The sequence below is a fragment of the Antechinus flavipes genome, chromosome 4, assembly GCF_016432865.1.
Source record: "Antechinus flavipes isolate AdamAnt ecotype Samford, QLD, Australia chromosome 4, AdamAnt_v2, whole genome shotgun sequence".
NCBI classification, from domain to species: domain Eukaryota; kingdom Metazoa; phylum Chordata; class Mammalia; order Dasyuromorphia; family Dasyuridae; genus Antechinus; species Antechinus flavipes.
The window spans coordinates 452884880-452911321 of NC_067401.1; the positions used below are offsets into that span (position 1 = coordinate 452884880).

Consider the following 26442-nt stretch of genomic DNA (forward strand, 5'->3'; position numbering starts at 1 on the left):
ACGCCCATTCCTGCTAAGGGTGCTTGGCCGTCCAGTTCCCGTGGCCCAGGGACGCCCATTCCTTCTAAGGGTGCTTGGCCGTCCAGTTCCCGTGGCCCAGAGACACCCATTCCTGCTAAGGGTGTTTGGCCGTCCAGTTCCCGTGGCCCAGGGACGCCCATTCCTGCTAAGGGTGTTTGGCCGTCCAGTTCCCGTGGCCCAGGGACGCCCATTCCTGCTAAGGGTGTTTGGCCGTCCAGTTCCCGTGGCCCAGGGACGCCCATTCCTGCTAAGGGTGTTTGGCCGTCCAGTTCCCGTGGCCCAGGGACGCCCATTCCTGCTAAGGGTGTTTGGCCGTCCAGTTCCCGTGGCCCAGGGACGCCCATTCCTGCTAAGGGTGTTTGGCCGTCCAGTTCCCGTGGCCCAGGGACGCCCATTCCTGCTAAGGGTGTTTGGCCGTCCAGTTCCCGTGGCCCAGGGACGCCCATTCCTGCTAAGGGTGTTTGGCCGTCCAGTTCCCGTGGCCCAGGGACGCCCATTCCTGCTAAGGGTGTTTGGCCGTCCAGTTCCCGTGGGCACTGATTTCTGCTAGGAGTGTTTGGTTATCTATGGGACCTTCCCTCCTTCCCCCTGTCTTTCTCAATCTTGAAATACAGGTCCAAAGGGATGTGGGATTCAAAGGATTTGAGGAATTTAGTGTCCTTTCTCAGAAGAACCAATTCGAAACTTTGCTGAAAATGAATCATTTTGCAAGTTTCAGTGTTTACCTTATTGACTCAATTTGGTTCCTTTTGGTCACAACATGTATGTGCAAAATTCCTAGAAATAACTCAAGGCTGGATCTCTTTTTAAAAAATTTCTTTAAAAACAAGAACAACAAAACAAAAACACACACACACACAAACCAAACTTAAGAAAGGACAAAACTAAAGATCAGAAAGAATAATTTTCAAAAATTAAACCAGACCATTCTCATTTCAATTTCTTCTCTTAAAATGCCAAATTCCTTCTGTAGTTAAAGAATAGGAGCTGAAACAAAGCACAATTTCTTAGAAAAGTCTGGATTCTACCTCCCCCCCCAACATTTCTCTCCTCCCTCCCCCCCCCGCCAGTAACTATCCGCCAATATAAATTCTCACTTTTCATGCATGTCTTGATTTGGCTGCATAATGGTTAATTATAAGCTTTATCAACTCAAACTTATTGTAATGAGTACTGTTCTTATTTAATTTCATCAAAAATAGATCCCAAGGCTGCATAAGGAGGGCACCAAAGTGCATAAATTAACATCTTTGTCAGTGGGCTTGTGCGTTGCTAAAGGTGCAAGGGGATGACACGTTTTCCCCCCAGAATTCTGCCTTGGTGGAGAAGTTGTGCTGTGTGTGGGCTTATTGCAAAGTGTTTGAAACTTCTGTGAAGAGCAGCATATTTACTGAATGTAATTTACTTTCTCGAAGCCCAGGGCTAAAAATAATAGAAAAGAAACCAATCATGTAAAACCTCGTGGAGCGGGACAACATTCCTCTCCCCACAAATGAAATGTAGCTTATTTGCTTTCAAAAGAGTTGCTTTGTTGAATGATCTTTTTTTTTTTTTTTTCTTAACTTCAAGATGTAAATGTATTAATTCTTTGGCCAATGCCGGACTGTCCTAAAAAGGGGAGATAAAAGAGAACTGATACCTCTGCCCAATCTGCGAGGTGAAAACGGGCTCTGATCCCCAAAGTGGCTAGATTAAGGTACCGGTGACAAAAAGAAACAAACCAATGAAAAGATATTTCATGCACATGAAGGAAGATTTTAAAAGCCTGGAAGGAGGCCGGTGATTTCGGCACAGGGACATGACAGTCTCCAGTGCTTTCATGGTGCCTTGAAGCACAATGGAAGGAATATGCTTTTTAACACCCATAGCTGGGAAATGACAGCAGAAGATGGGTGGGTCCCGGCTGGAGCAATGAGGGAAAAACTGCTCCCACCAGAACAGTGCTCTTGAAAGCTGAGAACGACCTTGAGGTCAGAGGCCGCTAGCCTGGGGAACATGGTAATCAGCAACCAGGGAGTTCATTCACTCTCATTCGTTACTGAGCTAGGCAACAATGTCCTTGAGATTAGGACCTCTCTACTGCACAACAGTGAGGGAAGAGAAATGGCCGGCAATGGCATCTCACGGTGGATGAGATAATTACCAACTGTGACAGAGAAATCCGAACCCGCTGCCTCATTCTGCCGCAGCTTTCTTTTCCAAGGAGAACAACGCTTGGTCTGGAAAAAAGCGAACAATCTCCAACATATGTAGAGAGAATGAAAGCACGCCCTGCAGACCTGGATGAGCTTGAAGGGTCTGACCCAGATGAACTTGATACTTGGACACAGAAAGAACCGGCAGATGTTATGACGGAGCCATTGTCAGGGATCACTTATAAACTGTGAAGATGAGGAGACAGAGCATAGGATTGGATAAGGTCAAAAGCTTTTCAGAGACAGAGACAGAAAGAGAGAGAGACAGAGACAGAAACAGAGAGGAGAGAAAAAGAGACAGAGACAGATAGAGACCAAGAGGAGAGAAATAGAGACAAAGACAGAGGTAGAAAGATAGAGACAGAGACAGAGGAGAGAAAGAGACAGACAGAGAAGAGAGGAGAGAAACAGAGACAGAGAAGAGAGTAAATAGAGACAGAAAGGAAAGAAACAGAGACAGAGACCAAGAGGAGAGAAATAGAGACAGAGACAGACAGATACAGAAAGTAGAGAAAACAGAGACAGAGAGACAGAGACGGAGAGGAAAAAAACAGAAAGACAGAGACAGAGAGGAGAGAAATAGAAACAGACAGAAGAGAGAAACTAACTGAGACAGAGAGACAGAAACAGAAAGAGAGAGAGAGAGACAGAGACAGAGATAGAGAATGATGATTGAAGAACTGCAGAGCAATGAGCTTGACGTCTTCAGTTTATGGAGAAATTCTAAAGTGTTATTAAAAGGACGATCAGCACCTATCTTGAAATGAAGCAGTGATCCGGAGAGCCACATGGCAGGATAGATCAGGGAATGCTGTAATTTGCCTAAACGTCTGACAAATTGTCTCACACTGATTTTTTTTTTTTCCTTCTGAGAGCGTGGGGGTGGGAGAAGAGCCGTGGGCTAGCCAACAGCACAGTTAAGTAGATTCAGGTCTGGTTGAAAGGTGGGACCCAAAGGTCAGCCTGGCCCAAGGTCTGTAGAAGGAATTATCCCTCATTCTCGGGGGGTGGGGGGTGGGGGTTGTCTAGACGACCTGGGACATAGACTACGGGCGCAGAGTGGAGTAAGAAGGACCTGAGTTCAAACCAGTCTGCGACACTTCCTAGCTGGATGAGCCCAGACAAGTCGTCCATCTCCTATCTCGGTCTCTAACTTTGAAAGGAGGATGTCCGCAGTTACCTCCTCGGGAGGACCGAACGTGATAATATTGGGAAAGTGCTTTGCACGGTGTCTAGCATTTAGCTTCATTTCTTCCATTTAACATTTTAATCAATGACATCAATAAGGGAATAATAGATGTTCTCTCATCTTTGTACGAGGCTCAGCTTTGGAAAGGATAATTAATGGAGTTATCCACAAGGTTCCGGAGAAGCTGGGCCACCCGGAGAGGAGGGAGAGCAGAAAGATGAGCGGGATCACGCTGTGTAAGAGCAGGGTAGGAGCTGGGACCTTTCCCCAGAAAAGAGACGCCACTGGGGAGGGGCAGTGGTCTTCAGGCCATCTCGCTGATGTAGAGGGAAGGACGGGACTTTTCCTCACAGTCAGAGGAGACGGAACAGGGAACAATGGGCAGCGTGGCCAAGAGAACCGTTCCCACCTGTTGTGGGTAGAGAGGGAGGCGCAGGCATCCGGGTCAGGTCACATTTCAGCCCTCCCAGCGCCTCTCATCCTCCTCTTCCAGTCGTGGTTCGAAGAGCAGCTCTGGGAGGGCAGGGACTCTCCCGGGCTTGCATTTGGATCCCCGGGGCCGGCACTTAATCTATGCTTACTGCTTACCCGCCAGCCACAAGCAGAGCCATGTTTTGGGAGTAGCCTTTCCCTGGAGGAAGCGGGCGTAGTTATTATTCTTTCCTGGATTTATGAGAGAATTTATATACTTCTGATTTGGGGAGAACAGACTTCAAATGATTCAGAGAAGGGAGGAGGTTTTCGTGAAATAAAATTCTACAGGAAGCATCTGGCAGGAGGATGGGCAACTCTCAAAAGTCAAATGCTAAAGACTCAAAGCAAAATATTCTAATAGAAGTGAAAAAGGAGAGTTGTGCGAAGGGACCAATGGATATACTCCTAGAGCTCACCCATCGACTTTGATTGAAAATGCACATAACCAATTCAAGGCGCATCTACAAATAGTGAGAGTTACTACCATGTGCTTGGTTCTGTGCAGTGGATACATGTAAAAAAAGAGAGTTCCTATTCTCAAAGTGCTTCAGGAGCTGAGAAGGGGGTTGGGAGGTACCCAAAGCAGGGGCATGAGGATGGTGGAATTGGATGGGAGTGCCGCAGGTAGGGACTAGCTGGGCTCTGAGCCCACTTTAAATGGACATCACAGAAGTATTAGTATTTGTTAAGCGCCATCCCCCCGGTGCAGGCGCAGGTCAGTTCTCCCTGAGCCTCCGCAGCTGCGGATTGTGACACTTGAGGGAGTTGCGGGGCAGCCTTTACTGACCCAGGTGCTGCTTGTGGACTGGGAGTGAGATAAATTGGAGGCAGGGGGAAGAGGGGGGGAGATCAGAGAAAGCAACGGCCTCTCAGTCTCCTTGAATCACCATCATCCTCTGACAAGAAGAGAAGAAAAGATCTACCAGAGGTAAAGCAAAGTTACTATTGTGTTCCCAACAAGTGTTCTTCTTCATAGACACATTTAATTCTTGTCTCTGCTACTTTTCCTCCTTAATTCTCATGCTCCCTCTTCTATAATGTAGAGGCTGGCCCCCATGCCTCTAAGTTCCTTCTGGCTGGGAAGCAATGATCCCATGCCTTCTTTTAGCCCTTGTAGAAAATGGTAGGAGAAAGCTGCTGGCGAGCCCAGAGCAGGAAACATGTGTGGACTATACTTTGCTCACCTCCCTGATGGCCGACTGCAAGGCAGCCTCTGCCGAAAGCAAAAGGCGCCCGACTACTCCTTCCCACCGTGTGCAAGAGCACACAGTGGGTGCCATGATCAGCCACAGGGTTTCCACCAAGCCAATAGTTTAGCTGAACGATCATTTATTAAGTGACTCGAAAAAATAACATCCAGGCAGGATGGTGTGGAGATAAGAGAGTCTGTTTCAGAGTTAGGGAGAGCTTATTCTCTCTGAGGTGATTTCCTTATTCACAAAATGGGGATAACAGCACCCCTTCACAATGTCGCATGGTGATTTAGCAAGACTTTCAAGTGCTGGTTGTTACCGTGGCCCTTGCCACTCCCTGCTCTGCTCGGGCTCTATCTGGAGCCTTGGGTTCAAATATTTGGGCCCTACATTTCATCAAGGTCATAGCTGAGCTGGGCCAAAGCCCGAGGAGCAAAATCAGACTAGCCAAGGGCTTTGAGTCCCTGTCACTGGATAATGACTTAAAGGAACAGAGTGGGCAGGGGGGAGACCATTCAGCTGTCTTTGTATACGTGAAAGCAAGAATAAGGCTTGGGGTTTTGGGACTGAGGACAAAATGTAAAACAGCAGATGGAAGCTATGTAAGGAACACTTTCATAACAATTAGAATAGGGATTGCCTGAGGAGGAAGGGATTCTGGCTCCCTGAAAACCTTCAACCTCTGGCAGGATGATCAATTGTTACAGAGGCTACAAAGGGCATTTCTTCTTTTTTTTTAATAGCTTTTTATTTACAAGTTATATGCATGGGTAATTTTACAGCATTGACAATTGCCAAGCCTTTTGTTCCACTTTTTCCCCGTTCCCCCCATTCCCTCCCCCCGATGGCAGGTTGACAATACATGTTAAATATGTTAAAGTATAAATTAAATACAATATATGTATACATGTCTTAACAGTTATTTTGCTGTACAGAAAGAATCAGACTTTGAAATAGTGTACTATTAGCCTGTGAAGGAAATCAAAAATGCAGGTGGACAAAAATATAGGGATTGGGAATTCTATGGAATGGTTCATCGTCATTTCCCAAAGTTCTTTTGCAGAGTGTAGTTGTTTCAGTTCATTACTGCTCTATTGGAACTGATGTGGTTCATCTCATTGTTGAAAAGGGTCACGTACATCAGAATTGATCATCATATAGTATTGTTGTTGAAGTATATCATGATCTCCTGGTCCTGCTCATTTCCCTCAGCATCAGTTCATGTGAGTCTCTCCAGGCATCTCTGAAATCATCTTGCTGGACATTTTTTACCGAACAATAATTTTCCATAATTTTCATGTACCACGATTTATCCAGCCATTCTCCAATTGATGGGCATCCACTTGGTTTCTAGTTTCTGGCCACTACAAAGAGACCTGCTACAAACATTCCTTTCCCTTTTTTAAGATTTCTTTGGATCTGTAATATCTGTCTTGCAAGCTTGTTGACTCAAGAGAATGCCCAGGTATTTTTATTGTCTAGACTTATTTTAAGTGGGGATAACTTTTATGATTTCTTTTTGCAGTTTTGTTTGATATGTAGAATTGCTGACAATGCTAAAATTGTCTCAACTAACTTTTTAGTCTTTAGGATTTCCCAAGTATATCATCATATTGTCTACAAAAAAGAGACAGTTTAAAGAGATAATTTTACCTCATTCCCTATTTTGATTCCATTTATTTCTTTTGCTTCTCTTATTGTTATTGTTAGGATTTCCATATAATGTTGAATTATACTGTTATGGTTATCTCCGGGGAGGAAGAGGAAAAGAGTGAAGAAAAAAGAAATTTACATGATAACTTTATTGAATATTTAAAAGGAATAGCAAGTCATAAATCATAGATTTGCAATTTCATGTACTATCATTGTTTTCTATTATACTGTTAAGAAAATGCTTATATTATTCCAAGAATTAAAAATATTTTTAAAAAGAAAAAAAATTTCTTTGGAATATAAGCCCAGTAGAAACACTGTTGGATCAAAGGGTATGCACAATTTGATAACTTTTTGAGCATAGTTCCAAATTGCTCTCCAGAATGGTGGGATGTATTCACAACTCCACCAGCAATGTATTAGTGTCCCTGTTTTCCCACATCCCCTCCAACATTCCACATTATCTTTCCCTGTCATTCTAACCAATCTGACAGGTGTGTAATGGTATCTCGGAGTTGTCTTAATTTGCATTTCTCTGATTAATAATGACTTGGAGCATCTTTTCGTATGGCTGGAAATAGTTTCAATTTCTTCATCTGAGAATTGTCTGTTCATATCCTTTGACCATTTATCAATTGGAGAATGGCTTGATTTCTTATAAATTAGAGTCAATTCTCTATATGTTTTGGAAATGAGGTGTTTATCAGAACCTTTGACTGTAAAAATGTTTTCCCAGTTTATTGCTTCCCTTCTAAACTTGTCTGCATTCATTTTGTTTGTACAAAAACTTTTCAATTTGATATAATCAAAATTTTCTATTTTGTGATCAATAATGATCTCTAGTTCTTCTTTGGTCATAAATTCCTTCCTCTTCCACAGGTCTGAGAGGTAAACTATCCTATGCTCTTCCAATTTATTTATAATCTCATTCTTTATGCCTCGGTCATGAACCCATTTTGAACTTATCTTGGTATATGGTGTGAAGTGTGGGTCAATTCCTAGTTTCTGCCATACTAATTTCCAACTTTCCCAGCAATTTTTGTCAAACAGTGAGTTCTTATACCAAAAACTGAGGTCTTTGGGTCTGTCAAACATTAGATTATTAAAGTTATTGGTTGTTTTGTCCTTTGAACCTAACCTATTCCATTGATCAATTAGTCTTTTTCTTAGCCAATACCAAATGGTTTTGGTAACTGCTTTTTTATAATATAATTTTAGATCTGGTACAGCTAGGCCACCTTCATTTGATTTTTTTTTTCATTAATTCCCTTGAAATTCTTGACCTTTTGTTTTTCCATACGAACTTTGTTGTTGTTTTTCTGGGGAATTAAAATAGTTTTTTGGGAGTCTGATTGATATAGCACTAAATAGTTTAATAAATTAATTTAGGTAATATTGTCATCTTTATTATATTTGCTTGCCCTATCCAAGAGCATTTAATATTTTTCCAGTTGGTTAGATCAGACTTAATTTGTGTGGAAAGTGTTTTGTAGTTTTGCTCATAAAGTTTCTGATTTTCCCTTGCCAGATAGATTCCTAAATATTTTATACTATCAATGGTTACTTTAAATGGAATTTCTCTTTGTAACTCTAACTGCTGGATGTTGTTAGTGATATATAAAAATGCTGATGACTTATGTGGGTTTATTTTGTATCCTGCAACTTTGCTAAAGATGCAGATTATTTCTAATAACTTTTTAGTAGAATCTCTGGGGTTCTCTAAGTATACCATCATATCATCAGCAAAGAATGATCATTTGATTTCCTCATTGCCTACTCTAATTCCTTTAATCTCTTTCTCAACTCTTTTTTTTTTAATTTTTATTTAATAATTACTTTATATTGACAGAATCCATGCCAGGGTAATTTTTTTTTATTTATTGCCAAAGCTAGCATTTCTAATGCAATATCGTATTAGAAACACTAGCCTCGGCAATAAGAGTCGAGAAAGATATTAAAGGAATTAGAGTAGGCAATGAGGAAACCAAACTATCACTCTTTGCAGATGATATGATGGTATACCTAGAGAACCCCAGAGATTCTACTAAAAAGCTATTGGAAATAATTCATAATTTTAGCAAAGTAGCTGGCTATAAAATAAACCCCCATAAATCCTCAGCATTTTTATACATCACCAACAAAACCCAACAGCAAGAGATACAAAGAGAAATTCCATTCAGAATAACTGTTGATACCATAAAATATTTGGGAATCTATCTACCAAAGGAAAGTCAGGAATTATATGAGCAAAATTATAAAAAAGTCTCCACACAAATAAAGTCAGACTTAAATAATTGGAAAAATATTAAGTGCTCTTGGATCGGCCGAGCGAACATAATAAAGATGACAATACTCCCTAAACTAATCTATTTATTTAGTGCTATACCAATCAGACTTCCAAGAAAATATTTTATTGATCTAGAAAAAATAACAACAAAATTCATATGGAACAATAAAAAGTCGAGAATCTCAAGGGAATTAATGAAAAAAAAATCAAATGAAGGTGGCCTAGCTGTACCTGATCTAAAATTATATTATAAAGCAGCAGTCACCAAAACCATTTGGTATTGGCTAAGAAATAGATTAGTGGATCAGTGGAAAAGGCTAGGTTCACAAGACAGAATAGTCAATTATAGCAATCTAGTGTTTGACAAACCCAAAGCCCCTAACTTCTGGGAAAAGAATTCATTATTTGATAAAAACTGCTGGGATAATTGGAAATTAGTATGGCAGAAATTAGGCATGGACCCACACTTAACACCATATACCAAGATAAGATCAAAATGGGTCTATGACCTAGGCATAAAGAATGAGATTATAAATAAATTAGAGGAACATAGAATAGTTTATCTCTCAGACTTGTGGAAGAGAAAGAAATTTGTGACCAAAGATGAACTAGAAACCATTACTGATCACAAAATAGAAAATTTCGATTACATCAAATTAAAAAGCCTTTGTACAAATAAAACTAATGCAAACAAGATTAGAAGGGAAGCAACAAACTGGGAAAACATTTTCACAGTTAAAGGTTCTGATAAAGGCCTCATTTCCAAAATATATAGAGAACTGACTCAAATTTATAAGAAATCAAGCCATTCTCCAATTGATAAATGGTCAAAGGACATGAACAGACAATTTTCAGAGGATGAAATTGAAACTATTACCACTCATATGAAAGAGTGTTCCAAATCATTATTGATCAGAGAAATGCAAATTAAGACAACTCTGAGATACCACTACACACCTGTCAGATTGGCTAAGATGACAGGAAAAAATAATGATGAATGTTGGAGGGGATGCGGGAAAACTGGGACACTATTGCATTGTTGGTGGAGAAATCCAACCATTCTGGAGAGCAATCTGGAATTATGCCCCAAAAAATTATCAAATTGTGCATACCCTTTGATCCAGCAGTGCTTATATCCCAAAGAAATACTAAAGAAGGGAAAGGGACCTGTATGTGCCAAAATGTTTGTAGCAGCCCTGTTTGTAGTGGCTAGAAACTGGAAAATGAATGGATGCCCATCAATTGGAGAATGGCTGGGTAAATTGTGGTATATGAATGTTATGGAATATTATTGTTCTGTAAGAAATGACCAGCAGGATGAATACAGAGAGGACTGGCGAGACTTACATGAACTGATGCTAAGTGAAATGAGCAGAACCAGGAGATCATTATACACTTCAACAATGATATTGTATGAGGACATATTTTGATGGAAGTGGATTTCTTTGACAAAGAGACCTGAGTTTCAATTGATAAATGACGGACAAAAGCAGCTACACCCAAAGAAAGAACACTGGGAAACGAATGTGAACTATCTGCATTTTTGTTTTTCTTCCCGGGTTATTTATACCTTCTGAATCCAATTCTCCCTATGCAACAAGAGAACTGTTCGGTGCAAACATATATTGTATCTAGGATATACTGCAACATATCCAACATATAAAGGACTGCTTGCCATCTAGGGGAGGGGGTGGAGGGAGGGAGGGAAAAAAAAATCGGAACAGAAACGAGTGTCAATATAAAGTAATTATTAAATGGTGATAGTGGGCAACCTTGTTTCACTTCTGATCTTATTGGGAATAGCTGCAGTTTGTCCCCATTACATATGATGCTTACTGATGGTTTTAAATAGATGCTACTGATTATTTTAAGGAAAAGTCAATTTATTCCTATAAATTTTTTATAGTGTTTTTAATAGGAATGGATGTTGGATTTTCTCAAATGCTTTTTCTGCATCTATTGAGATGTTTATATGGTTTTTGTTAATTTGGTTATTAATATGGCCAATTATACTGATAGTTTTCCTAACATTGAACCAGCCCTGCATTCCTGGTATAAATCCTACTTGGTCATGGTGGGGATGATTTCCTGTAGTCTTTTTGCTAATATATTCTTTAAGATTTTAGCATCAATATACTTAGCGAGATTGGTCTATAATTTGCTTTCTCTGTTTTCAACCTACCTGGTTTAGGTATCAGTACCATGTCTGTGTCATAAAAGGAATTTGGTAGGACTCCTTCATTCCCTATTTTTTCAAATAGTTTATATAGCATTGGGGCTAATTGTTCTTTAAATGTTTGGTAGAATTCACATGTAAATCCATCTGGTCCTGGGGATTTTTTTTAGGGAGTTGATTAATAGCTTGTTTTATTTCTTTTTCTAAAATAGGACTATTTAAGCAATTTACTTCCTCCTCTGTTAATCTGAGAAGCCTATATTTTTGGAGGTAGTCATCCATTTCATTTAGGTTATCAAATTTATTGGCATAAAGTTGGGCAAAGTAACTCCTTATTATTTCTTTAATTTACTCTTCATTGGTGGCAAGTTCTCCCTTTTCATTTTTAAGACTACTAATTTGATTTTCCTCTCTCCTTTTTCTAATCAGATTTACCAAAGGTTTATCAATTTTATTGTTTTTTTTTTATAAAACCAACTCTTCGTTTTATTTATTAGTTCAATAGTTTTTTTTTAACTTTCAGTATTATTAATTTCTCCTTTTAATTTTAGAATTTCAAGTTTAGTAATTGATTGCGGGTTTTTAATTTGGTCTTTTTCTAGCTTTTTAAGTTGCAAGCCCAATTCATTGATCTTCTCTTTCTCTATTTTATTCAAGTAAGTCTTTACAGATATAAAATTTCCTCTTATTACCGCTTTGGCTGCATCCCACAAATTTTGCTATGATGTCTCATCATTGTCATTATCTTGAGTGGAATTATTAATTGTATCTATAATTTGCTGTTTCACCCAATAATTCTTTATGATGAGATTATTTAGTTTCCAATTACTTTTTGGTCTATTTACCCCTAACTTTTTGTTGAATGTAGTTTTTATTGCATCGTAATCTGAAAAGAAAGCATTTACTATTTCTGCCTTCCTGCATTTAATTTTGAGGTCTTTATGTCCCAATATATGAACTCTCTTAACTTCTCTTTTAGGAAGTTAGATGCTATACCACTAGGTGCATATATATTTAATATTGATATTGCTTCATTGTCTATAGTACCCTTTAGCAAGATATAGTTTCCTTCCTTATCTCTTTTAAGTAGATCAGTTTTTTGCTTTTGCTTGATCTAAGGATGGCTACCCCCGCTTTTTTGACTTCACCTGAAGCATAATAGATTCTGCTCCATCCTTTACTACTTATCTCCCTGTTTTAAATGTGTTTCCTGTAAACAACATATTGTAGGGTTCTGACTTTTGATCCAGTCTGGTATCCACCTCCTCTTTATGGGAGAATTCATCCCATTCACATTTATGGTTTAAATTACTAATTCTGTATTTCCTGCCATCATAATATCCCCAGATTGTGCTTTTCTTTTTCTTGCCCCCCCTTACCCCTTTCCCTAATATTAAACTTATGGGCCCCACTTGTGTCACACAGCTCTCCCGCTTTAGGATCCCTCCCTCCCCCCTTTGAATCCCTTCCCCTTTCTTGTACCCTTCCCTTATTACTCTTTTTCCTTTTCCCTTTTCTTCTCCCACTTTTTAATGAGGTGAGAGAAGATTCTCTGTAAAATAAATATGTCAATTATTTTCTCTTTGAGCCAACTCTGATGAGAGTAAGATTCACACAATGTTCCTCCCTCTCTCTAAGTTCCCTCAGATATGATAAGTTTCCTTTGCCTCATCATGGGATGTAGTTTCCCTTTTTATCTCTCCTTTTCCCTTTTTCTGACACTATCCCCTTTCCATTTCTATTTCCCTTTTTTTATGTTATATCAGTAAAATCAAATTATACATGTGGTTTTTATGGATATCCACAACAGAAATACAGTTCTCAAGAGTTCCTTTTACCTTTTTCTGCTTCTCTTGAGTCCTATGGTTGGAGATCAAATTTTTTTGTTTAAATCTGTTTTTTTCCTCAGAAACAAGTGGAATTCCTCTGTTTTATTAAATGTCCATTTTCTTCCATGGAAAAAAATGCTCAGCTTAGCTGGGTAGTTTAAACTTGGCTGCACTGCAAGTTCTTTTGTCTTTCAGAATATAAGATTCCAGGCCCTTTGATCCTTTAATGTTGAGGCAGCCAGATCCTGAGTGACCCTTATTGTGGCACCTCGGTATTTAAATTGTTTTTTTCTGGCTGCTTGTAATATTTTTTCTTTAGTCTTATAGTTCTGAAATTTGGCCACAATATTCCTTGGAGTTTTTATTTTAGGGTCTTTTTCAGAAGGTGTTCGATGAATTCTTTCAACACCTATTTTACCTTTTGGTTCCATTACTTCTGGGCAGTTCTCTTTGATGATTTCCTGTAAAATATTATCTAGGCTCTTTTTTTTCATCATAATTTTTGGGTAGTCCAACGATCCTCAGGTTATCTTTCCTAGATCTATTTTCCAGGTCTGCTGTTTTTCCAAGTAAATATTTGACATTTTTTTCTATCCCTCATTTTTTTGGTTTTGCTTGACTGATTCTTGATGTCTCAATGAATCAGTCATTTCTATTTGTTCAGTTCTGATTTTTAGTGAGTTATTTTCATTAACTTTTTTTTACTTCTTTTTGTATATGTCCAATTGAGTTTTTAAATGAGCTGTTTTGCTCTATGGAATTGTTTTCCATTTCACTAATTTTTTTAAGTGAGTTATTTTCTTTTTCCAATTCACACATCCTATTTTCTTGGGAATTCTTAACCTTTTCCAATTCAAATAAATTCTGTTTCCCTGCACTTCTTGGGAGGTTTTTTACTTTTTTCAATTCACATTTCAGGAAGTTGTTGCTCTCTTGTATAGCTTCTCTTTCCTTTCCACATTTTTCTTCTAGTTCTCTTTCAAGGTTTTTAATAATCTCTTCTAGTAGAGCCTTTTGTGTTGGGGACCAACAATTGTCTGGAGACTGTCTGCTATTAGTCTCCTCTGGGTTGAAAAGCTGCTCTCTTTCTGTATAGAAGCTATTGATTGTCTTTTTGGTTTTTTGACTCATTTTGTTAAAGCCTGTAAGGTCTGCCTTCAGGGCCAGGAGGTTACCTGCTTCCTCTGCAGAGTAGTGATAGGTGTATGGACGGGTAGCTGTCCTGCCAACTGGCTACAAAGAGCAGCGAGATACAGGAGTGCTCTGGGAAAGAGTTCCCCCCAGAAGTAACTTAGGCCTGCACTGCTGAGCTGAAGAAGTGCCCTTTAAAAGAACCCCTCTATGCTATGCGAGTTAAGGACTGCCCAGGGGCTAGAAGCTGGGCAGTGAAAGTGTCACTTCTCTCGGTGAAAGCCCAAGGTGGGGATGCGGGTATTAGTGGCTGACTAGTGAATAATCCTGCAGGGACCAGAAGTGTCCCTTCCCAGGGAAACTCAATCGGCTGTGAAAGTGAAAGAGCCACTCATTGTGCAGATTAGAGGCTGCCCCGGGCTGTGCCCCCTGCCATGTAGATTTGTAACTGCCCCTGCAACAACCCTGTACTGCAGGATGTGGCTGCAGGGCTGTTACAAGTCTGCCTGAGTCACTCCGGTTTTGAGTGGTTATAGCAGATCTTGTTAGGTCTGGCATTTTTTAGAGAGTACTTTCTGTCTTTGGCTTTAATTTCTCTGCCGGTTTACTGCTTTATAATTAAGGCAGAGCAGTTAGCCTATGGCAGATTCCTCTCTAGCCACAGAGGTCACTCCTGCCCCTGGTCTGCTCCGGCCACCAGTCTCTCGCTGCCTACGCTGGTCTGTTCCTGGCCCCTCAGGACAAATCTTTCCTGGCGATCTTCCAGATTATCTTCGGCTGCTAAGTTGTTATGCTTCTAGACTTCTTGAGTTTTGCCAGTCAAGTGCTATTTTTGAGGCTGAATTTAATGTTGGTTGTGAAAGCATGAGAGGAGCTTAGAAAGTCGCGTGTGCCTTCTCTGCCATCTTGGCTCCGCCCCTGGGGATTTTTTTTCTGGCATGAGATGGGGCTAGATGGACACTGAGGTCCCTTAAAATTCTGCAATCCTTGAACTTCTGAAAGTTTAAGATATTCTGTTTATCTCCATCACATTTCTTACTTGATTAGGCTCAATACTCTAGTCTGCCTTTTTGAATTCTGAATCTGTTCTTTGGGGTGTAATCTTTCCCTTCTCACTGTGTCATACACAGATTTGGAGGGATGTCATGTACATGTCAATTATGATCTGCAGTAGTGAGGGTGTGACAGGAGCCAAGGAGACAATGACCAATGTCTTGATGAACATTTATAGCAGAGAGAGCTATTCATCTTGGGAGAGTGGAAAGCTGAGAGCTGAAGGAAGGAAGGAAGGAAGAAAGAAGGAAGGAAGGAGGGAAAGAAGGAGGGAAGGAGAAAAAAAGAGAAGGGAAGGAAGGAGGGAAGAAGGAAAAAGAGGAAGGAAGGCAAGAAAGAGGAAGGGAGACAAGAAAAAAAGGAAGGAAGGAGAAAAAGAGGGAAAGAGGGAAGGAAGAAGCAGAACTCTTGAGATAGTTACTTACTGCTTAATGGAAGGTAGACAAACTAGAGGCAGAAGGCAAGGGCAAGGCACAAAGCCCACAAGGCCAGCCTCTTCTTCCCCCTCTCTACCAAGGAGAAGTAATGTTTTATGCACCATATTTATAGCAAGGTACATGCTGCTGCAGGTTGAGCAAACAACTGGCGCAATGATGAAGACATAAAATTATACATATTAGTATATTACTTTGGTTTATTCACAATAATAATCACAACAAATCTGTTTACAATTTAGTCAAAAGCTTTATATATTTGAATAGGAACAGGGAAGTAACCTGGGTTCAGACCCCAAATTTATTTCTCTTCTGTGTACTATTCAGGTAATCATATATTTCCTGCTACCTGCTTTCAATTTTATCATAGATTAGCACCTTTACCAGTGTGGACCAGCCAAGGTTCACGTAATATGTGTTATATGATTTAATAAGATTTATTTAATATTTTTTATTTATTTATATAAATATTTATTTAATAAAGATTTAATATGAAAAGATGAAACATATGGATAGATTCATGTTAATCCAGCATCAGAGCCTTCCAATTACCTATCATCCCTCAGCATCATCTTTCAAGAAGTACATAGAAAGAGAATTCCCTGAGATTGAACAAAATCATATGTTCTAAATACATATGAGCACATAAATGTCATCTCTTTCCATTTGGGTAAAACAGACACTTAACTGAGAAATGGAAAGAAAAAAATATATATATTTTCTTTTCCTTTTAAATGCCGAGCCACTAAGAGGCTACGTTAATTCTTACTTTAAAACAATTTCGGATTGTTGAACATTAATTTAATTTGAATTTGCTAGCTACAGCTTTGTTTCTGAGGATAAAGGGTTATTAGGAGGGTTCTTGAGAATCTAATGGGCCTAAAGAGATGATATTTTGATTAGTTCATCTAAATGGAATTACATTTCAGGGTGGGAGTATCTGAAAAGAAGTATTTTGAGCTTTTATTGGAACCAATAGTACAACATCCTTGTAAGCAGTAGAAGAGACTCTAAAATTGCCATATTTCTTCCAGCCCTCATTTAAGCCTTGAAGAAAATTACATTAAAAACTGTTTATGATATTTAGTCAAAATAATAGTACATAAATCCCAAATCCTTTTTAAAAGAAAAGTTCTCAATAAAATGCTTTTATAATTTACCAGACCATATTGCGGAAATGACTACTAGGTTTTTGTTTTAACATGGTTTCCATGAATGTACTAGTTAATATGTTCATAGTCATTAATTCTTATTCAAAAAGCTCCCCAAAGACTAATGAATGTTCTCAGAAAATCTGTCTCTTTCTATAGTTGGAGATTTGAAATATTTCATTAATTCCTTCATCAAAAGAATGGTTTATTTGTATTTTTGCATTATTAATGTTATGCTACAATAACACTGCTAATGCAATTTCATTATTTCTACTTCAGTGAAACAAAGAAAAAATAGAACCGATTCTTGGGCTCTGCAACCTTGAGAGCAAGGTTGTTTCAATGAGTCTGAGTAAACGTCCCATAAACCTACTTTGACTCGTCGGCTTGGCCCCCCAGTAAACGGATTTCCTGAGAAATGTGCTCCCTCCATCTCATCATGTCCTCCACATCCTTGTAGAGGAGCATCTCTTCGATGGACAAGAGCTGGTAGCCACTCAGATGGAACGGCGACAGGCTCCTCACCGCCCCCAGCAGCCCGAGGGAGGCCATCACCGAGTCCCTCAGCGTGGGGCACACGGGGAAGATGCGAGCGGTCCACAGGCCGAGGTCGCTGCTGGAGAACAGGTCTCCTGTGACTTCCAAGCCCCAGAGATCTAAGCAATCCAAGAATCCCCGTCCAGAGAACCGAAGGGAGTGGATGTCGGGCAGGGCCCTGACCTTCCGCTTCAAGTCGTCTTCCACGCCGTAGGCCATCGTGGCGTACATCGAGCGTCCCTTCACCTTGAGGCTCAGGGCACACAGGAAGGAATTGGGGGGGAGGGCGGTCCTGGCGGGGACGTGGCAGCCGCTGACAATGCTGTTGGCGCCAATGGCGACGTCGGGCCCCAGCCAGGAGTACTCCACCACTGCGCCCGGCCCCCCGCGAGAGCCCGGCTCTATTATGCTTTGAATGATGCACGGGGTCTCGCGGGCCCCCCCTGACGCCCCCGCAAAGACGCTCCCGGCTATGGAGAGTAAGCCGAGCTCGAATCTCAGCGCGCTCTCCGCGGAGAAGTGCTGCAGGTACTCGTGCGAGGTGCCGAGGTGGTAGAACTTGGACTTGTGGAGGGCCACCACGTGGAGGGGCGTCCCTCGCAGCAGGCGGAAGATGTCCTCTCTCACGCGCACCAGCGGCGACTCCTCTCTGGTCACGTTGGCCGTGTTCCTCGTGTACTCCACCGTGGCGCCAGGCCCCAGGGCCTGCAGGAAGTCTCCGTACGCATCGATTTCACAGGTCAGCGGCCCCAGGTGCTGGTAAAAAGCCAGTAATTTTCGGGCTGAATTATGGTCCATGTAGAATAAGCTATCTGTATAGACAAAGTCAGAGTAGGAAGTGGGAGCGCTGGGGTCCCCTGCAGCCAAGTTCTTTGGGGAAGGGGTTCCCTTTGTGCCTACCGCACCTGACCGGTACATCTCTCCCACGCTGGGCTTGTGCAGGAAGCGGTGGCAAGTCCTGTACTCCAGGTCTCCACCTTCTGAGCCCCCTGAGGGTTTTAACACAAACACTCCATGCGTCGTCCCCACCGCCAAGTCCGAAGGATGCGCCAAAGCAGTGAAGCCTGGCTTATCGAACCTCAGGGGAGTGTCGTCTGGAACGCTGTAGAGCTCTATGTCATCCGCGCAGGTGACCAGAATCCCAGGGCTCATGTGGGAGGGGAAGTCAACGTACATAGCTAGTTTTAACTCCAGCATTTGATAAATTGGGCAACCAAGAGGCAGAGCCATGAAAATTTTCCCCAGGGCACTTGCATTGGGTAACCGCTGACTGTAGCCACCTGGAAAAACCAGAGAGATCATTGAAAAAGGCATTCCGGCCCAAAGTGAAAGCTCAGTGAGGGAAAATGAGAGAAAGAGGGCCCTGGCTGGTCCCTGGCTCAAATGGGTCTGAGCCCATGGGCAGCGTAGCTTTCTTCTACCAAACAGAGAACAAAGCTGACCAAGTGATCTTGGAAGTCAGTCATTCTCTGTCATTTACTTGAAATGGTTAGTCGAAAGAATATAGGTGGAAGGAAATTTTAACTCGGCCCAGGCCCGGGCTTTGTTTGGTCATCCATATCTAACACACGGGACCTTTCACCCAACAAGGGCCCTAAAAATATCAGCTGAATAATTATATGAAGGAATGTGTCTAAGAAAAGAGATGGACTGAAAATTGGGAAAATCTTTTTCTATCTCCATTTTAAGTGGATGCCTCTGAGTGTCTGATAAGGTTCTCAATTAGCTACAGACTTTAGAAAGGTAAGAGTTTCAGAAATTCTCTTATAAATCATAAAAGGAATCAAATCTTACTAATTCAGGTGCATTTGGGGCAGACACGAGTAGTCAAGGAAATGTAAAAATGACAGTTTGTGTCTTTCAAGTCTATGTGATGATTTGAAGACTGAAAAAGGATTATCCAGAATAGAGTTTGGCAAAGGAAGGCAGGAGGGACGTGGGGCCAGAGAGAGTCCGCTAAGGGGGCTTTGAGCATCTTTTTGTGTGGCTGGGGTAGAAGGTGTAGTCACATAGGGAGACTGAGGAACTGAGTGGGCAGGGGGCTTGCGAGGGAATCGAGATGTGCGCTCCAGTGCCCTCACCTGAAGGCAGCAGCTGAGGAGGGGAGGCAAAGAGCCAGGGACTGAAACCCTGGGGAACGCAGGGGAGTTACCAGTGGGCCTCGGGGCAACAGCAATCAAGGTGGGGATGGGGCAGCAGACAGGAGAGCAGTTACTGAGAAATGGGCCTGAGTAATGGGAGTAGCAATGGGGGGAGGCCCGCTCGGACCGAAGCCAAGCAGAATGGCTGTCAAGGCAGCCGGTGCTGGGAAAGGAGCCGCTTGGGGTGGCCAGGTTATCCTGCTAGCCTGAGAACAGATCCTCCACAAGAACCACCCCCGGCTTCCTTCACGGGCAGGTCTGGACTCCGGAGCCCTCGCTGCGACCACTGCCCAGAGCTCCGGAATACCGGCAGGTAGGGACACCAAGTTCCCGCCCAAAGCCCAAAGCCCCTGAAGACCATCCCCAACAGATGGGGGTGTTTTCATGAGCTCAGCCTTAAGAAAGTAATTTTCAATCACCACATCAAAGGTGCTTCTGATGAAAAGTTGATGACCAAGTACGTGATGTACAATCTAAAGAATATTCTAACAGAGAAAACCACATTATGCTGCCTCTGACATGAGAAAGTATCAAAGCAAGACACATGTGAAATGTTTGTTTTCAAAGAGGAACAACTTCAAAGATACACCAAAATGCTAAGTTTTCCCAAGAGGGAGGACAAAGTTCCTGCGGTATCAAAGGTGAAATGCTCAAAAGAAACTTATAAATTAGTGAAGTAGGACTTTACCAGAGTGAATTAATAGGATGGTAAAAGAGTTCCATCTATCACCATATATTTCTTCCAAACACTGAAGGGCACAAAGTGTCGATCCTCCATTTCCTTGAAAAAAAAAAAAAAAAAAGAATAAAAGAAATGTTTACTCATTGCCTACTATGTGCTAAGCACTGGGATAGAAAAGACAGAGAGCCTCCTTTTTTACAATGAGGATTTTTTTAAAATAAAAAATTAGAATTTACATTTATCTCTATTATTTTTCAGCTCCTATGATTGGTCAGTGTCTTAGAATTGGGATCTAAAAATATCTTGAAAGACTATCACCCAGCACTTTAGCTCCCTGTTATGTCATTTACAAATTTGATAAACATTCTCTGTTGTGTGCCTTTATCCAAATCATTGATTTAAAAATAATATTACACAGGATGATGTCAAAAAAAAAAGAAAAGAAAAGAAAGAGGAACATATAGATATACTCATCTTCCCAAGTTCAAATCTGGCATCACTCTTCCTTGCTATGAGACCCTGGGCACATCACTTAATCCATTGGCCTCAGTTTCCTCATCTGTAAAATGAGCTGGAGGGGGAAAGGGCAAACTCTCCAGCATCTCTGCTGAGAAAACCCCAAGCAGGTTCGGACAGAAGATGACTAGCCAGACTCCCTTCTTGACTTTATGGGAAGGAGCGAGCACACACATGTATAAATCTATAGCCTCCCCCAGACACATCTATGCCTTAAATACAGAGACACACGTGGACAATCCCACACCTTTTCATTTTTATCAGACCTGGGATCTGGGCGGTAGGATGGACTTTTTCTGAAAATCACCATTTTGGAGAGCTGCCCAGCCCAGGGGGAGGTAGGTGACCTGTTAGGGGAGCTTGAGCCACGTTCTCCAGCAACTGAGGCCTTCTCTCTTCTAACTACATCAGGACCCTTCTATCTTACAGATTCCACAAGAAAAAGCATGTTGAATTCTCAAGACAATTTTCAGTTTCATTTCTTTTCTGGATAATCTTCCCCAATCGAATTTGTAAGAGCTTGAATCTTTAAAAAAAAACAAAAAAACCTCTAAATTGCTGGGACAAAGCCTGCAGGGCAGGTGGGCATAAGGTCAGCCTCTGAACTTCAACCCCAGGAGGAGTCGCGCTCCAAGAGTCCAAACTCATTTTATTTGGCAGTGGGGCCCATCGTGGGCTCTGTCCCAACCCCTAGCACGCTGCTGGGCACACGGAAGGGACCCCCTCGGCTGCTCATGCCGATAGTGAGGCAGGAGGAGGGACGTGCCCTTTGGGAGGGCCCTGTCCTCCAGAAGTGACCGAGGCAGAGGGGGCTGGGCGGCAAACCCGGGTCGCTGTCAGCGCCTTCCGGGCAGCCTCGGCCAAAGAACCAGATCGGTTCCCGCCTCCAAGTTTAACGCGCACCAGGGCCTGCTGAATGCAGCTCAAAACCGAAGTCCAGCCCCGGGAGAAGGGGGGGCTGGCCAGTGTTTCACAGCCTGTGTATGTACGTCCGCACGGAAGTGTGACTATGCACATACTCATACAAAAGCGCTTTCCCCGAGTGATGAGAGAGCATCCGCATGCAGGAGGATTATGGGGCCGCTGGGGAGCCCACCCTAGTATTTTCACCTTTGTTTGGTGGTTGGCTCGCTGGCTTTTCTTCTCATTTTTTTCTTTTCTGATTTGATTTTTCTTGTGCAGCAAGGACAGGGAAATACCGTTAGAAGAACTGCACATGTTTAACCTACATTACGTTAGTCGCTGTCAAGGAGAGAAGGGGGAGAGGCGGGAGGAAGAAAACTGGGGAACCAAGGTTTTGTGAGCGACAATGCTGAGAATGATCTTTGCATGACTTTGAAAAATAAAAAGCTATTAGTTAAAAAAAATAACTATTAAAAAAAATAGTTCCCTGGGAAGGTGGAAAGTATTTATTTCCTGAACCTTGGAAAGTTGACATGCCCTGAAAACTCCATCTACATGGATTCAAGTTGCTCAGGCTGCTAACCCAAGCTCCCTCGGGCGGTGGTTGTGCTTGTATGTTGGCCCCGAGAGCCCAGGGAGCGCCTGGGCCATTCTGTTCCTATGGGGGCAGGGTGGGGAGGTCAGGAGACACAGACGTGGTGCTCCTGAGAAGGGGATGCTCTACTGGGGCACAGCCAAGCCTTAGTCATCAAAACTGCGGCTTAACTAACATAATTCTCTTCTAAACAGTGTTCTTCTGCCCTTCTCAGCTAAAAGCTCCCCCAAAGTGCCAGCGAGGCAGCAGCCAAGTCGCCGAAGGGAGCACAGCCCGCTTCCATTTTCAGGGAGCACCGGGGGCTGGAGAGCTCTCTCACTGGGGGGTCGAGAGCAAGCCCCAACCTCTGAGCGCCCTCTCTGCCGCTGGGAGCTTCCTCCAGACACACAAACTAAAGCTCCCGCGGCGGGGCTGGGAAACCCACCGATTTTGGCCCCGGCGGGATCGGCGAACACGTGGTAGCGGACGCCCAGGGGGAGCTCCTTCCGCTGGAGCTTCCGGGAGAGCTGCTGCTTGTAAGCGCGCTCTTGCTTCTCGTCGGCCGCTGTGATCACCACTGCGTCCCAGAACTCTCCCTCCTCCATGACGCGGCCTGCTCGGAAAAGAGGAGATCGTGAGAAGGGCTGACAGAGCCTCTGCCGCCTCTGGTGGCTGAGCAAGACTGGGCGGCAGGGAGGCCGCTGGGACGCCCCTCCGCGGGAGGTTCCCCTACAGAGGCGGGCCCGTGAGCTTCCGGCCCGCTCCGAGCCCCCGTGAGCTTCCGGCCCGCTCCGAGCCCCCGTGAGCTTCCGGCCCGCTCCGAGCCCCCGTGAGCTTCCGGCCCGCTCCGAGCCCCCGGGAGCTTCCGGCCCGCTTCGAGCCCCCGGGAGCTTCCGGCCCCCTTCGAGCCCCCGGGAGCTTCCGGCCCGCTTCGAGCCCCCATGAGCTTCCGGCCCCCTTCGAGCCCCCGGGAGCTTCCGGCCCGCTTCGAGCCCCCGGGAGCTTCCGGCCCGCTTGGAGCCCCCGTGAGCTTCCGGCCCGCTTCGAGCCCCCGTGAGCTTCCGGCCCCCTTCGAGCCCCCGTGAGCTTCCGGCCCCCTTCGAGCCCCCGTGAGCTTCCGGCCCCCTTCGAGCCCCCGTGAGCTTCCGGCCCCCTTCGAGCCCCCAGCACACTCCGTTCCATTCGAGGATCTGAGGCTCGGAGCGGTGCAAGTTCCCCAGTGCCCCGGTCCCTCCTGGCTTCCATCTTTCCCCGAAGTCCCAGCCGCCCTGACCAGACCGAGCGTGCCGGTGAGAAGCCGCCTACGCGGAAGCGGAGGTTGGGCCGCTTCTATGTGCCCAGCTCTCCACCGCATCGAACCCTAGCATCAGAGAGTAAAATGGGAAGCTGCAGATGCGATTGGGGAAGAGATGGACTTTGGGCTCTGTCACTAAGAGGAGAGGGAGGAGGCCGGTTCTCATGATGGCAGACACGGGGGGAGATCACGGAGGGGCGGCTGCCCCCCAGGGCCGCCGCTGCCCCTCTATCCTGTCCATCCCGAGGGCTGGGCCTCTTGGGCGGAGAGCCGGGCTCCAAGGCCGGGGACACCCCCTCACAGGAGAACCCGGGTGAACTTCCCGAGTCTCTGCTGACCCAGAGCCTCCTCCTTGCGCTTGCAGAGACGCCAAATCAGGCTAAACTGTGGGTGCCTGGGGACTCACAGCAGGGACACGGGTTGGCTAGGGGCAGAAGTGCCCAGGGCCGCCCTGAGCTGGGCCCGCGCTGGCTACGTCCCTGCTGGGCCCGCTGGGATAAACGATTCCTACATCACTCCGGAAGGGGAAACGCCCCGTATCCTGCCAAGGGCACTAAAGGCCGGGTGACGCTGGCCAGAGAGGCGGGGTTATGGAGAACTCTCACGTGGGAAGTGCCCACAAGGGCAGAAAAGGCCGTACCGGCACACTTCGTGACCTCTTGGGAACTTTTGGGTCGTTGGGGGGACACGGGAGACCCTGGCCCAGAACCCACCACCTCAGAGAAGGGTAGGGCTGAGGAGCCAAACAGAACTGAGCCAGCCCAGACGCGAGATGGCGCTGTTAGAGAAGCACCCGCAGTGTGCACAGGGACTATGTGTCCCACCAAGGCGATTCACTCAGGGCTCCCAGTGGTGGGATCAGTGCTGGAGACCCTGGGCAGCATGAAGAGCCCTCCCCAGAGCAGGGCGGGGCTGAGGAGCTAAGCCGAACTGAGCCAGCCCAGACGCGAGATGGCGCTGTTAGAGAAGCACCCGCAATGTGCACAGGGACTATGTGTCCCACCAAGGCGATTCACTCGGAGCTCCCTGTGGTCTGATCAGTGCCGGAGACCGTGGCCTATTGCCCGGCAGCATGAAGAGCCCTCCCCAGAGCAGGGCGGGGCTGAGGAGCTAAGCCGAACTGAGCCAGCCCAGACGCGAGATGGCGCTAAGTTAGAAAAGCCCAGAGCAAGGCGGTGCCCTCAGGTTCCCTGTGGTCGGATCAGCGGCAATCTACAGGCTCTAACTGGGCAGGGATGTCACGTTGGTCCTCCGGGAGAGCCAAGGACAACCACCAGCTCACCTCTCCCGGCCCGGGGGCAGAGGCGGATTCCTGGGGTGCAGTGTTAGGGCAAAGTCACCCAGCCCTTCCCAGGCCACACCTGCCCTTTCCTGGAGCCAGTGAGCGGAGTGGGGTCTTGCCTCATTCTCCCCTTCTTGGAGGAGTTCCCCATGGAACTGTCAGATCCTTCCCCCCAACCTTCCTTTGCATCCCCAGTCTTCGGGCAGCTGGGCGGGCACGGTGCTTAGAGCCCTGGCTCTGCAATCAGGAAGAACTGAGTTCCAATTTGACCTCAAGACACTTACTAGCTGTTGGACCCTGTATAGATCACTTCATCATTGCCTGCCTCAGTTTTCTATAAAATGGGCATCTTAACAGTCCTGGCTCCCAGGGTTGTGAGGATCCAGTGAGACCATCTTGCTAAAGGGGCTGGCATACAGTAGGTACGGTATAAACATTTGTGATTGTTGACTGGTTAAATGACTCCCAAGGCAACTTCTCTCCTCGGGGTTTTCAGACCTGAGGTCGGAGTGGGAGGAGCACATCCTTACCCTCCGACCTTCCCTGCAGGAGGGACCTCTCAGGGTACCGCCTACAGCCGGCGCTCCACGAATGCCAGTAAGCTGTGCAGCCCTCCTCCCTAAAGTCCCTTCAAACTTGGCAGACACCCATGCTGCCTGGGGACCTTCCCCTAGGAGGGGTCAGAACGCCCCGAGAGCAGTAGGACTCAATCACCAATCTGCATACAGCAAGGGCTTAAGAAAGAATTGGGTGAGTGATTCAAGTTGGACTGGGGTGGGAGGGTGGGGCTAAAAGGCGCCTGAAAGAGCGTGGCCCATAAAGCCACTACCCTGGCCCCGCCCCTCGCGGAGAGGGGCCGTATCACGGAAGTCTGCGCACATCAGAACTGAGCTCCGCCTCCTCGTAACCCGGAAGTCCCTTCTGGAAGCCAGGGTCCCTTGCATGCGGCCGCAGCGCATACCGCCCCGCTCGCCCTCCCCCGTCCCCGTACCTCTGAGCCGCTCGAACTTCCGCAGTTTGCGCTGGGTGTCCTCGTACAGCGCCATGTCGGGACCGGCCTCCGCAGTTGCCATGACCATTACATTTCTGGGGATGGGAGGGAGAGGAGCTGGGGGTCAAAACGCATGCGCATTTTTTATTGTCCCTCCCCCCCGCATCACGCACGCTCCGCCCCTGCTCGCGCGATTCGCCTCTTGCGAAGCCCCGCCCCTTTGCCTCCGGGGCTTGGTGGAAGGAGGCCAAGGCGCGTGCGCAGACACTGGGCAAGGTGTCCATAGCAACCAGGGACGCTGACCAGCCCGGCAGTTGAGTTGCAGACTTCCCAGCCGCTCTTTCCCTCTGTCTGCGACCCTGCAGCCCCGCTGCCCCTCTCAGCCCGGTGAGTGGGCTTTGGGGTGACCCTTTCTGAGCCTTAGCCCCCCAAGAGCCCCCGAAGTAAACTTCCTTCCCAGAGGCTGGAGGGCTTCGCAACAACCCGCCTGTCAACTGGTTCTCGAAGCGCTTTCTACTCCTTGTGCCAGCGCGCCGGGCGTGCAGTAGGTGCTTAATAAAGGTATACTCACTGCTTACCCTCGTTGGATACAGTTACCGTTGTACAGATGGAGACACTGAGGCTCAGGGTGTCTGGCATATCCTCATCCGGGCACGGAGGCTGTGTGGGGCCAGGCAGGAAGAGCAGAGTTCCAACAGTCTCAGGGCCTTCCTATCTTGGGGATATCACCTGACCT

At 45.1% G+C, this 26442-nt stretch overlaps 2 protein-coding genes across 6 annotated transcripts in view; one reads left to right on the top strand and one right to left on the bottom strand.

Moving 5' to 3' along the window:
- The first annotated feature begins 4700 nt into the window (after nt 1-4700).
- The window catches only part of LRRIQ3 (leucine rich repeats and IQ motif containing 3), a 225410-nt gene continuing 203668 nt past the window's right edge, over nt 4701-26442 (top strand). For 4 of the 5 annotated variants that reach the window (XM_051999418.1, XM_051999417.1, XM_051999419.1 and 1 more), the window contains exon 1: nt 25306-25465. In XM_051999418.1, the coding sequence (XP_051855378.1) occupies nt 25307-25465 (159 nt within the window). In that variant the 5' untranslated portion in view covers nt 25306. Of the gene's footprint in view, nt 4808-25305; nt 25466-26442 lie in introns of those variants that run through there. The other variant, XM_051999420.1, reaches the window with a different exon arrangement.
- On the bottom strand, nt 15818-26261 carry FPGT (fucose-1-phosphate guanylyltransferase). The gene is made up of 4 exons (XM_051999423.1): nt 25707-26261; nt 22585-22752; nt 20153-20245; nt 15818-18603 (listed from the first exon to the last, which is right to left on the bottom strand). Exons 1-4 carry the CDS (start codon nt 25792-25794, stop codon nt 17156-17158), a joined length of 1797 nt encoding a protein of 598 aa, XP_051855383.1. The 5' UTR covers nt 25795-26261; the 3' UTR covers nt 15818-17155.